Consider the following 13,261-nt stretch of genomic DNA (forward strand, 5'->3'; position numbering starts at 1 on the left):
CCCACAAACCACTCCTTCTCAACTTTACCTGTTCTGACACTGCCAGCTGTTTCCACTGGTATTCCCACAGTGTACAACAGAAGCACACCTTTTGTGTCACCGCACTGGAACTTATGGCAGCAGATCATGCAGTTCTCCACCATAAGATCCAGATTGAATTGGGCTGTAGTTTTTGTTTTTTTAAAATAAATAAATAAATTGTGGCATGCATTTCGTCTCTCAAAGCAATGCACCTTCATTTCATTGCAATCATATATAAAAGGGAGAAGCACAGGAATATCTACAGAATTGTGTCAGTTTTCCTTATATCAGTGTTCGTTTTTCTTTTCAGCTATGTCACTTCTTTGGGGCACTCCCAAATTGTCACTTCTCTTGACAATTACTTTTGTTCTTTTTCCTTCCTGTCTCAGGTCTGGATGTGTGGAGGTGGCATGTTTGATGTTCCATGTTCTAGAGTTGGGCATATCTACAGGAAATATGTACCTTACAAAGTTCCATCGGGTACCAGTCTAGCAAGAGTAAGTCATATGGTTTTGCCATTTTTTATTTTTTTTTTGTACTTTGAGCACTAGGGAAGCTGCTCTGTCTAGAAGTGCAGGTGATCTGAATGCACATCACAATATCTCCATTTTTCAGATCTGATTTAAACTGCTTCTTGTAGAGGAAATAAAACACTTTTGGGAAAACGTATGTTGCTATCAGTGCTGTTAAGAAGAGTTAAGTCTGCAATAGATAGCTCTGCATCATAAAAATCTTCTAGTAAGCTAGAGGATAGACCATACATCATCTAGAGCAGTGATTCTCAAACTTTTCAGCATCTGGACCCACCTAAAAAAAGTTTCTCTTCAGCAGTCACTCAAGCTTCTGTGGTTATAATGGTGATTGGGCAGCAGTGCTCCCCCCCACAAGTAGCAGGTGGTTTAACCCTTGATGCACATAGCCTAATCTGCCCTGTCAGTTTCACGAACCACCAAAAATTGTGTAGTGACCATGTGGACCATGGACCCATAGTTTATGAACCACTGTTCTAGAGAAGTTGTTCAACATCATTTAGTACAGGGGTGCTCAATAGGTGGATCGCGATCTACCGGTAGATCGCGAGGCAAAATGAGTAGATCGTGGAGTGCCGACCCCCCCCTTCAGGTGCCTCTGGGAGGAAACGCCAGGAGTAAGGCCCATTGTACTCAATGGGGCTTACTCCCAGGTAAGTGTGGCTAGGATTGCAGCCTCACAGCCTAATCCTAGGCATGTCTACTCAGGAGTAAGTCCTGTTATACTCAGTGGGGCTCAAGGTACACCAACATACATTGTACACATAAATGTTATATGTTATGATGGCGCGAACATTGTAAAAAAAACTCTGGTAGATCTCCGGGCCTTGCTGGGTTTCAAAGTAGCTCTCGAGCCAAAAAAGTGTGAGCACCCCTGATTTAGTAGATACTTCACCTTAAGCAGAGAAGGACCTACAAAAGGAATCTGGTATGAGGACATAAGAAAAGTCCTATGTCTTCTAACCTTAACCTTACCTTTAAAGCAACCTTAAATCAAAATTGAAAGTTAGCACCTAAGGGAGGTACATAGGGCTACTCTGAGCAGGAGCAGAGTCCTACTCGTGAGTAAGAGCCCAAGGGTCAGGCATTTAAATCAAAGTTGAAAGTTAGCTGCACCTAAGGTAGCACTTAATCGAAGGAAGGGAGGAGGATAAAGTGGAAAGCAGGTTTTTTCTACTTGTTTAAATTAAACCTATACTTAACCCAGGTTAAACCTAATCTAAGTTAGAACATAACCTAAACAGGTCAGTAAATTGGGACACAGGATCTAGAGAGCAATAAATAATTAAACAAACCCAAATAAAAACTAGCTTGAGGTTACAAAAACAGTCCAGTCTAAGAGAACAGAACTAGGAGGGAAAGGACCTAGGAAGGGCCAATTCCCAACCCATTAAGAGCCCCATTAGGCTAATCCAAGCAGTCCATTCAGGAGCCTGCAGAGTAGGTCACGCCCATCAGCAGCCATTTGCCTTCCTGAGCTTTTGTAAACTCACCTGGGAAGGCCAGCCCCCTTTCAATCAGGAAGGAAGGAGGGGGGAGGAGCCAGCCAGGAGTATAAAGCTAGGCAGCCCATCCCGTGAGGCTCTCTGCAGGCGCGTGTGGCCTCTGGGAACCCAGTGCCTCGGGAACTAAGTGCCAGGTAAGGCACAAGAGTTTAGCATCTGGGCGAGTTCAGCAGCAGGGCAAGGAGGCCAGGGCCCCATACGCTGCCCTTCCTCTTCCCTAGAGAAAAGGGCTGCTATCCAGTGTACGGTTTTTAAAAGGACCCCTAAATAAAACAACAACAACAACAACAAAAAAGCTATGCAGTCAGACAGCCAGCAGCAGGGTGGGGGCTATCCAGTGTTCTGCATCGAGTGCCACATGTATGATTATATGCCTCTGGGGCATAAGTCATGGGTGTGTCCTTGATGCAAGGAGCTCCAGGCTCTCAGGGAACGCGTCCGCTCCCTTGAAGCCTTGGTGGCCGACCTGGAGAAGCGCAGGCAGCCAGAGGAGGACCGTGGGGAGACTTCTGGGGACGATCAGGCTTCATCCCAACCTCAGGCATGCAGCTCCTCGGCTGCCCGGGTGGGAAGTCTCGGGACTGGAGAACGTCATCCTGGAGAGGAGGGAAACAATCCCCTAAGGGGGGATCCCTTCTCCAGGGGATGGGCCCGTATCCGAGCGCACTCGGGATACTCCTCGGCGGGAGGGGGGTCGGGGGCTTCTTGTAGTGGGGGATTCGATTATTAGAAACATAGAGAGGGGGGTTTGCGACGGATGTGAGGACCGCATGGTGACTTGCCTGCCTGGTGCGAAGGTTGCGGACATCACTTCTCGTCTAGACAGGCTAGTAGACAGTGCTGGGGGAGAGGTAGCGGCTGTGGTGCATGTCGGCACCAACGATGTGGGCAAGTGTAGCTGGGAGGTCCTGGAGGCCAAATTTAGGCTTTTAGGCAGGAAGCTGAAAGCCAGGACCTCAAAGGTAGCGTTCTCTGAAGTGCTACCTGTTCCACGCGCAGGGCCAGCTAGGCAGGCGGAGATCAGGGGTCTCAATGCGTGGATGAGACGGTGTTGTAGGGAGGAGGGGTTTAGATTCGTTAGGCACTGGGGAACGTTTTGGGACAAGCGGGGCCTGTACAAGAGGGACGGGCTCCACTTGAACCAGAATGGAACCAGACTGCTGGCGCATAACATTAAAAAGGTGGCATAGCAGCTTTTAAACTGATCCCTGGGGGAAGGCTGACAGAAGCCGAGGGGCATCCGGTTCGGGACTCCTCATCCCTATGGGATGAGGATGGGGAGGTTAGAGAACAACAAGACAAAGGCAGGGTTGGAGAAGAAATTGGGAAAGGTAGGGTGATGGGATGTGATAGATGGTTTGGCACAATGAGAGGATGCGGGGACAAAGGAGCGAATAAGCAGCCCATCCTGGGGCATTCCGTGTATAAATGCTTTTATGCGAATGCCCGAAGTCTACGAGCAAAGGTGGGAGAACTGGAATGTCTGGTGACAAGGGAAAATATTGACATAGTGGGCATAACGGAAACCTGGTGGAATGCGGAGAATCAGTGGGATACTGCAATCCCGGGCTATAAACTCTACAGGAGGGACAGGCAGGGGCGTGTTGGAGGTGGGGTGGCCCTTTATGTTAAGGAAGGGATAGAATCCAGCAAAGTAGAGATTGAAGGTGGGTCCGACTCCACCGTAGAATCTCTGTGGGTTAAATTACCAGGCTTTAACCCACAGAGTATTGCAGCGATGTAATACTGGGGGCGTGCTATCGTCCTCCAGACCAGAAATCTGATGGGGACCTTGAAATGAGGAAACAGATCAGGGAGGTGACAAGGAAGGACAGGGTTGTAATCATGGGGGACTTCAATTATCCTCATATTGACTGGGTCAATTTGTGTTCTGGTCACGATAAGGAAACCGGATTTCTTGACGTGCTAAATGACTGTGGCTTAGATCAGCTAGTCACGGAGCCCACCAGAGGACAGGTGACTCTGGATTTAATTTTGTGCGGTACGCAGGACCTGGTTAGAGATGTAAACGTTACTGAGCCATTGGGGAACAGTGATCATGCTGCGATCCGTTTTGACGTGCACGTTGGGGGAAGAATACCAGGCAAATCTCTAACAAAAACCCTTGACTTCCGACGGGCGGACTTCACTCAAATGAGGAGGCTGGTTAGAAGGAGGTTGAAAGGGAGGGTAAAAAGAGTCCAGTCTCTCCAGAGTGCATGGAGACTGCTTAAAACAACAGTAATAGAGGCCCAGCAGAGGTGTATACTGCAAAGAAAGAAGGGTTCCACTAAATCCAGGAGAGTGCCCGCATGGCTAACCAGCCAAGTTAGAGAGGCTGTGAAGGGCAAGGAAGCTTCCTTCCGTAAATGGAAGTCTTGCCCTAATGAAGAGAATAAAAAGGAACATAAACTGTGGCAAAAGAAATGTAAGAAGGTGATAGGGGAGGCCAAGCGAGACTATGAGGAACGCATGGCCAGCAACATTAAGGGGAATAATAAAAGCTTCTTCAAATATGTTAGAAGCAGGAAACCCGCCAGAGAAGCGGTTGGCCCTCTGGATGGTGAGGGAGGGAAAGGGGAGATAAAAGGAGACTTAGAGATGGCAGAGAAATTAAATGAGTTCTTTGCATCTGTCTTCACGGCAGAAGACCTCGGGCAGATACCGCTGCCCGAACGGCCCCTCCTAACCGAGGAGTTAAGTCAGATAGAGGTTAAAAGAGAAGATGTTTCAGACCTCATTGATAAATTAAAGATCAATAAGTCACCGGGCCCTGATGGCATACACCCAAGGGTTATTAAGGAATTGAAGAATGAAGTTGCAGATCTCTTGACTAAGGTATGCAACTTGTCCCTCAAAATGGCCACGGTGCCAGAAGATTGGATGATAGCAAATGTCACGCCTATTTTTAAAAAGGGAAAGAGGGGGGACCCGGGAAACTATAGGCCAGTCAGCCTAACATCCATACCGGGTAAGATGGTGGAATGCCTCATCAAAGATAGGATCTCAAAACACATAGACGAACAGGCCTTGCTGAGGGAGAGTCAGCATGGCTTCTGTAAGGGTAAGTCTTGCCTCACAAACCTTATAGAATTCTTTGAAAAGGTCAACAGGCATGTGGATGCGGGAGAACCCGTGGACATTATATATCTGGACTTTCAGAAGGCGTTTGACACGGTCCCTCACCAAAGGCTACTGAAAAAACTCCACAGTCAGGGAATTAGAGGACAGGTCCTCTCGTGGATTGAGAACTGGTTGGAGGCCAGGAAGCAGAGAGTGGGTGTCAATGGGCAATTTTCACAATGGAGAGAGGTGAAAAGCGGTGTCCCCCAAGGATCTGTCCTGGGATCGGTGCTTTTCAACCTCTTCATAAATGACCTGGAGACAGGGTTGAGCAGTGAAGTGGCTAAGTTTGCAGACGACACCAAACTTTTCCGAGTGGTAAAGACCAGAAGTGATTGTGAGGAGCTCCAGAAGGATCTCTCCAGACTGGCAGAATGGGCAGCAAAATGGCAGATGCGCTTCAATGTCAGTAAGTGTAAAGTCATGCACATTGGGGCAAAAAATCAAAACTTTAGATATAGGCTGATGGGTTCTGAGCTGTCTGTGACAGATCAGGAGAGAGATCTTGGGGTGGTGGTGGACAGGTCGATGAAAGTGTCGACCCAATGTGCGGTGGCAGTGAAGAAGGCCAATTCTATGCTTGGGATCATTAGGAAGGGTATTGAGAACAAAACGGTTAGTATTATAATGCCGTTGTACAAATCGATGGTAAGGCCACACCTGGAGTATTGTGTCCAGTTCTGGTCGCCGCATCTCAAAAAAGACATAGTGGAAATGGAAAAGGTGCAAAAGAGAGTGACTAAGATGATTACGGGGCTGGGGCACCTTCCTTATGAGGAAAGGCTACGGTGTTTGGGCCTCTTCGGCCTAGAAAAGAGACGCTTGAGGGGGGACATGATTGAGACATACAAAATTATGCAGGAGATGGACAGAGTGGATAGGGAGATGCTCTTTACACTCTCACATAATACCAGAACCAGGGGACATCCACTAAAATTGAGTGTTGGGCGGGTTAGGACAGACAAAAGAAAATATTTCTTTACTCAGCGCGTGGTCGGTCTGTGGAACTCCTTGCCACAGGATGTGGTGCTGGCGTCTAGCCTAGACGCCTTTAAAAGGGGATTGGACGAGTTTCTGGAGGAAAAATCCATTATGGGGTACAAGCCATGATGTGTATGCGCAACCTCCTGATTTTAGGAATGGGTTAAGTCAGAATGCCAGATGTAGGGGAGAGCACCAGGATGAGGTCTCTTGTTATCTGGTGTGCTCCCTGGAGCATTTGGTGGGCCGCTGTGAGATACAGGAAGCTGGACTAGATGGGCCTATGGCCTGATCCAGTGGGGCTGTTCTTATGTTCTTATGTTCCTACTGGATCAGGCCAAAGGCCCATCTAGACTGGAATCCTATGCATTACAGTAGCTCCCCAGCTGCCTCTGCACAGCCCACAAGCAGGAGCTGAGGTCTACCCCCCTCACCAGTTGGTCTCCCTGCATCTGGTATTCTGTGGCATGCTAGATCTTGTGGCAATAAATTCAATTAACTAATTATGAAGGAGTACCTCCTTTGGTCCATTATAAATCTCCCATCTACCAGTTTCTTTGGATGAGCCCCAGTCATGTGAGGGGGGAAGTCTCTCTACCTCATGTATAATTTTATAAGCCTCACATCTCAATCCTGTCCTTAGCTGGCCCATAGTATGCAGTGGCACAACCTCCACTGTATGCTATGGTCCAGAAGGAGACCATGTTATGGCAAAGAAATAAGTAAAATATTTTTTTACTTACCTACTCCCCCACACCATTGTTCTCAATGGGCTTACTTGGATTTGTGTAGCCAAAGTCTAAGTGGACCCCAGGGTGTGTTGTCAAGTCTAAAAAGGGCACATAGGATATCCATGCCCTACCCTGACACACCCCTAGCTAGGGTCCCAATCCCTATTCCGATGCTCCGCCTCCCTGCCTGTGGCCCACCACTGCTGCCAACTTATCAGTACCACTGATGACTGGTCAGAACAAAGACTCATGTGTATGGTTGCCACCCATTCACGCTGGTGACCCCATTCCATGCGTCATCACTGTGGCTGCAGCACCAGCGGCATTGATAGAATGTGGGTTCCATCAGCAGAAGGCCTGGATAGGGTTCGGCCATTAATCTTGCTCCATCCTTAGTTAGTTCATAGAGAAATAAACAAGTAATAGTAATAGTAGCTAGATCTGGTGTAGCATAGTGGCTAATACTGTGATTCACACTTTTTTGGGAGTAGGGCCTCATTGAGCACACAAGGACTTGCTTCTGAGGAAACACATATAGGATTGTATCGCAAGAGGCTGAGCTGAGTCCAGAATCAGGACTCTGTGGTTCAAATCCTGTCTGTAATATAATTAGATAGCTTTAGGAAACCTTTCCCTTTCAGTCTCAGGTTTAATATAGGGATAATAATGTTTCTCTACCTTATAGAGAGGAGGACGTGTGTTTGCAGGGATGGGAATTCAAGTCAGGTGACTCGAGCCCAAGTTGCAAAAGCATGTTTTTTGTTGACTGTATACACTCATGTCAGATGTGTCAATGACTCTGGCACTGACTCAAGTCTGAGGCCACTGACTCGGCACTGAGTCCCCACACATGCAGACTCGAGTCTAGGTGTGCTTGCTTACATTTTTTGCAGCGCGGTTTTGCATCAAGCAGGAAATGCGGGGCAGGGAGGTGGAAGCAGGCTCTCTTGTCCATTTCTGAAGGAACTATCATTGGATGAAGGTTTGTTTTTCCCCTGGATGAGTGAGGAGAGAAGGCGGGGGAAGGCAACTCCTACCCGTCCAGGAGAAATGGCATGGCTCCATCAGGCTCATTGAATGACCAGCCACAACTGGACTACTTAAAGCTGCAAAGGATTGGGTCATACTGGTAAGCCTCCCAGCTGCTGTGCATGACCCTCCTCCCTCTTGCTGCTTCTGTCCCAACTCTCACACAGTTCGTCCCACCCCTTCCCATCTTGTTTACAGATGAGATGGGGACAGCAGGGTTATATTAACTCTGATGTAGTTATGGGGCGGGGACTCGTGACTCAACTCAAGTCAAGCTGCGCTGGATTTGCCCATCTCTGAATTATAGAAAGGACTGCATCAAGATAATAGATGTGAAACATTCTGCACACTTAAAAAAAACACTAGACTAAAAGCTAAATGTTGTTATCATGATATGGGCCTTGACCTGAATCTAGAAGTCCTACCTCAGAAGAAGAATCTGTGGGACTCTAAACTTCTAGTGTTATTGTTTTTTCAGTGACAAGGAGGTTCCTGCAAGTGAATCATTAATTGACAATAATCACTTTGATGCAGGTTGCTGTCGTTTGCACAGGGCACATCAGAAATTGCCCTCAGTAAGCAAGCCTGATCAATTTCAGCTTGAGAGAATAAGACACAGCTGATTGTCCCATCAGTTCTCACATGCTCCATTTCCTGAGCCAATTGCTGAACAAAGGAGGCTGCATCGCATGAAGCAATCTCATAAGGTGGCTTTATCAAATCAATGAAATGAGGGCTTCCTGATCGATGCTTTTCCAAGTGTTCATGTCCAAAAGGGAAAAGAAATCTTTTGTGTAAGACATGCAGGAAGGAAACGGTACCTTTTTGTTATAATTTGCTCCTTACATGCTGGCTGCTGTTGCTTGACTTCAGCTATCATCAGTCAATGGCAACGCAGCAGAAAGAACAGAAACAAGGAACTCATGAAGTAAGGAGCAACAGTAACATCTTTTTTTATGATGTCTTTTGTTTGACCATTTTGACCATCCACGTAAGCCTTCAGCTGGCCTTATATTACTATGGCCCACCAAATCAAGGGCCTGCTGACTCACAGCCCAATCCTATCCCTCACCAACCCAGATCATGCAGCATTGCCGACAGTGCTATCCCCCACCAACCCATCCATGCTGCATGTTGTCGGGGAGAAACCAGACAACGTGGTTGAGGAAAGTAAAAAAAAACTCATTTACCTACCTCTCTATAAGCCATCTGGCCTCTAAGGGGAGTCTTCAGACCTACACTAGCTCTTTTACTGGTGTAAGTCCAAGGAGACTCCTGGGAGCAGGTCCAGGCTGAGAAGAGGGATAGAACCTTGGTGTGTATTGCTGCCACTAAAATCCCCTTCCTGTCCCCAATTCAGCCCACTCCCCTTCCAGATCGTCTCCTGAACCACCTCCAAACTGCCCCTCTCTGCCATCTTATCTGCTCCAGCTGGGCATTCAAGAGGCCCCAGAGCATGTATGGAACCTCTAGCCATTTACATGGTGACTCCATAGCCACATGATGATTAGGCAGCATTTATGGCACTGCATTGGGGTTTATGGTGGCAGACTGTGAGATCCATCACGAGAGCCCATTTAGTCTGGTTTAGACATTTAGAGAGCAGATAGTGTTAAAGAGCTTCTGCAGATAGTCAGCAGATGTGTGCTCCTGCCCCCTTCGTGCTGGCCTACTGGCCACATCAAATCAACCTCTTTCAAATATATTCAAATATTTATAGTAAATAACAGGAGTAAATAACAGGAGGCAGACTGGACAGACCTCTATCAGGCTAATTCTAGTTAGCACTAGGCAGTCATGCAGAACCTTTTATGACAGTGGAAAAGACTTCCACTGTCGTAAGATGGCTGCCGACTGAGTAAGGAGTGCTCCATGGCCTTTTTTGGAGCGCTGCTACAAGAGATGAAGGTGAAGTGACCACCTCAGGCAGTCTCATGGATGGGCTAGGCCTGAATGCTAAACAGCACCTATTCATTCCCTTCAAAAATAAAAGGAACTTGCAAGTTACAAAACAACACACCATGCTTCATAGTGAAATTGTGTTTTAAGGAATGTGCACAATAGGACCAAAATGTTGTAAGCAGTGGTGTAGCAAGCAGGGGGGCAGGGAAGTTCCCCCCAGGTGCCAGGCCAGAAGGGGATGCCGTGAAGTATGTTAGTACGCATGTGCTCCAGACACTTCCTGAGTTGGAACAGCAGCTGGAGCACACTCACTGTGGTGGCTGCAGCTATTTTCAGCTATTTTTGAATAGCAGGAGACCCGCCTTCTCCAGGAGAACCTAAAAGTGATGTTGTTGCATGATATCACATGACGTTGTGTGATGCCCTAGGCATCACAGCTCCTGGTTACATCACTGATTGTAAGCATTTCCATGTAGGCAAGGCCCAACTGAATTCTTGCATAGTTTAAAGCAGCGTTTCTCAAACTGTGGGTTGGGACCCACTACGTGGGTTGCAAGCCAATTGCAGGTGGGTCCCCATGCATTTCAATATTTTATTTTTAATACTATATTAGACTTGATGCTACCATGGTATGTGACTGCATTTGGGGAAATGTTACAGACCTGTGCTTTCAACAAGCTACTATGTATATTCTTTTAACAATGATAGTAAATGGGACTTACTCCTGGGTAAGTGTGGGAAGGATTGCAGCCTAGGATTGCTAAAAACTTTTCCTGCTTGATGATGTCACTTCTGGTCATGACATCACTTCCGGTGGGTCCTGACAGATTTTCATTCTAAAAAGTGGGTCCCAGTACTAAATGTGTGAGAACCACTGGTTTAAAGCATTCTGCATGATAATTATCCGAATCAGAGGAGCAGGTAAATGGCATTCCCTTTCCTGCTTTTGTCTCATAGTTCCCCTTGCCCCTGCTATTGAAATCTAATGACTTGGAAATTTCTCTGAGGATTCCAATAGCATTGTTTCCCATAAAATTGCAACAAAAGACAGCCTGATGCAAGACATAAGTCATTTAGGAGTAAGAACTCAGGGGTTATCATTTCTTAAACTGGTCTAATTGCACTCACACAATTCCAGAAGGCATTAATGTTTTTCCTGCTGTGGAGACAAAGCAGGTGGTTACCTATCTAGCTGTGCCAGCTGAAATGTGCTTTGTTTGTTCCATGTCTCACTGTCTTTTTGTGCAGATAGGTCTCAATGGGCTTTAGGGGGTGCAGAGGGCTTGAGATATCTAGCTTTGTTCAGATCCTTGAAGCAAAGCAAATTAATCCAATTCAGGAGAGCTGCTTCCAGATAAACACTGGCAGCAGAACACAATGGAAGAGACTATTTGGAAGAGAAACATTATCTTATCCAACAGATTACGAGGTTTGTATGGCTCCCTCGGTTCCTGTGGAACAGATCTCTCAGTGCTCTGCAACTGGTACTCTGAAAAAGACAGAGCATTACAATGGCATTTTTGAAATGGGCATTTGTGATGCCATCACTATTAGAATGTCCTTGCAAATATTTTTGTTTGGAGTCTGATGGAGGAGAAGAAACTGTGAAAAGGCAGGTCTCGTCTGGTGGAAAGAAAACAAGAAGACAATTTGACCGCTTATTGATGCTTAACCAACTTCTGTTTTTAGTATGTGTGAGTGCTTCTTCAGATTATCGCTAGGTATTTGGCTAATACAGACCCCAGTGTATTAATATGCCACCCAGTGGCGTCGCTAGGGGTGGTGCAGGCTGCACCGGGTGACACACACGGGGGGGGGGTGACATGCACTAGTGAACAAAATTGCAGTTTGTAGGAATAGTACCATCATGTTATATACCTTTGGATGCGTAATTTGCAGCAGAATGCAATGAAAAAGCCATGTTGAAATATCTGTGTCCTATCGAAAGGTATAGCCAAAAGACCAGTGGGCAAGGCAATGGTTCATCACCACACCCACCCCCGTCATTGCCCCGCCCACTGCATGGGAGGAGATCCATCATGCGGGTGATGCACTGGCCTTCCATCCCAGGTGATGCAAACCCTAGTGATGCCACTGATGCCAGCAATTTTGGTAGTGTATGTCTGAGGAGGGGAAGGTGCAGGGAGGTTTTTAAAGAGGAGATATGATCCAGTGTGTGCCATTGCCACCAGATCCGCTCCCTCTTTCTCCCTCCCCCATTCCTTCCCCTCCCTGCTCATGAACTGTCCCCTGTGCAGGCTTACCTCTGGAGCAGGGCTAGCAGCAGGCCACCACTCCAAAATGGCTCAGCTCTCATAGTCAAGTACAAACAGTGTGTGATATCTCTGCAGTAAGAACTCACTGAAATAATTAATGGAGTCTTTACTGTATCTCGTTAATTAAGTCCCTTTCAGTAATTGCAGCAAAGTGCTGTTGTTTTTTAAGAGAATGAACCCATCAGTCTGATTTTGAGCAGGCTCTAATCGCATTTAAATGTGAAAGGCTTCCATTTGCTTAATGCACAGCCACTCAGAGCCAGATAAGGGAAGGGGCCTATTGTACTGTATTTGCATGTGCATATTCATGGTTAAGATAAACAGAGGCTAAGCTAGAAGAGATGACTGTTGCTTTCTGTTGGTCAGAACCTGAAGCGCGTGGCGGAAACATGGATGGATGAGTTCGCGGAGTACGTTTACCAGCGGCGGCCTGAGTACAGGCATCTCTCCACTGGTGATATTTCCGCCCAGAAGGAGCTTCGCAAGCACCTGAAGTGCAAGGACTTCAAGTGGTTCATGGCTGCTGTGGCTTGGGACGTCCCTAAATATTTTCCTCCAGTGGAACCCCCACCTGCTTCCTGGGGAGAGGTGAGGAATATGCTTGAACACCACCCAATTTAAGAGCATGGTCCTGTCTTTAGCACAGGCCAGTCAGGTGCAACGCTGCCTTTACAGCAGAGCTATTATGACAAAGTTATTGCAAAATGAGTTCTGACGTCCATGGCCAGTGTGGTCATTAAGGGAGCGGCTGGCAATTGGAACCTCCTCTGAGGCCATTGCTGAACTAAGAAACTGTTCAATTGTAATTATTTGGTACACAGGCTGGCGACAGCAGCACCGCAGCTGCAAAAAAAAAAAAAAAGATATTTATGGGATTTGGTGTTTATAGATGATTCCATGTCTGTTGAGCATTCAAGGTTGTGCATTCTCTTACATTTGAGCGAAAGCAAAGTATTTTTGTGTGCAAATGGTGACTTGGTGGTGAATAGATACCCTTTTGTAAATTTTAAAAAAATTGCTCAGATTCACAGAAGAAGACAAATCTATTTTTTAAAACAACAACAGCAACAAAAACATTCCATTCTGCTTCCCTGCCTCTTCCTTGCTACTTCCTGGTGGTCTCCTCTCCCCCCCCCCTTTTTTTAGCACATACAAGATCTGTC

General features: G+C 46.8%; 1 protein-coding gene across 1 annotated transcript in view; it reads left to right on the plus strand.

Annotated features, from left to right (window-relative positions):
- GALNTL6 (polypeptide N-acetylgalactosaminyltransferase like 6) overlaps window positions 1-13,261 on the plus strand; it is a 629,228-nt gene that overhangs the window by 585,304 nt on the left and 30,663 nt on the right. Inside the window, exons 8-9 of the mRNA XM_066631983.1 lie at window positions 411-518; window positions 12,465-12,686. Coding sequence (XP_066488080.1) covers window positions 411-518; window positions 12,465-12,686 — 330 coding nt within the window. The remainder of the gene's footprint in view (window positions 1-410; window positions 519-12,464; window positions 12,687-13,261) is intronic.

This window comes from Tiliqua scincoides, chromosome 6 (genome assembly GCF_035046505.1).
Source record: "Tiliqua scincoides isolate rTilSci1 chromosome 6, rTilSci1.hap2, whole genome shotgun sequence".
NCBI lineage: Eukaryota > Metazoa > Chordata > Lepidosauria > Squamata > Scincidae > Tiliqua > Tiliqua scincoides.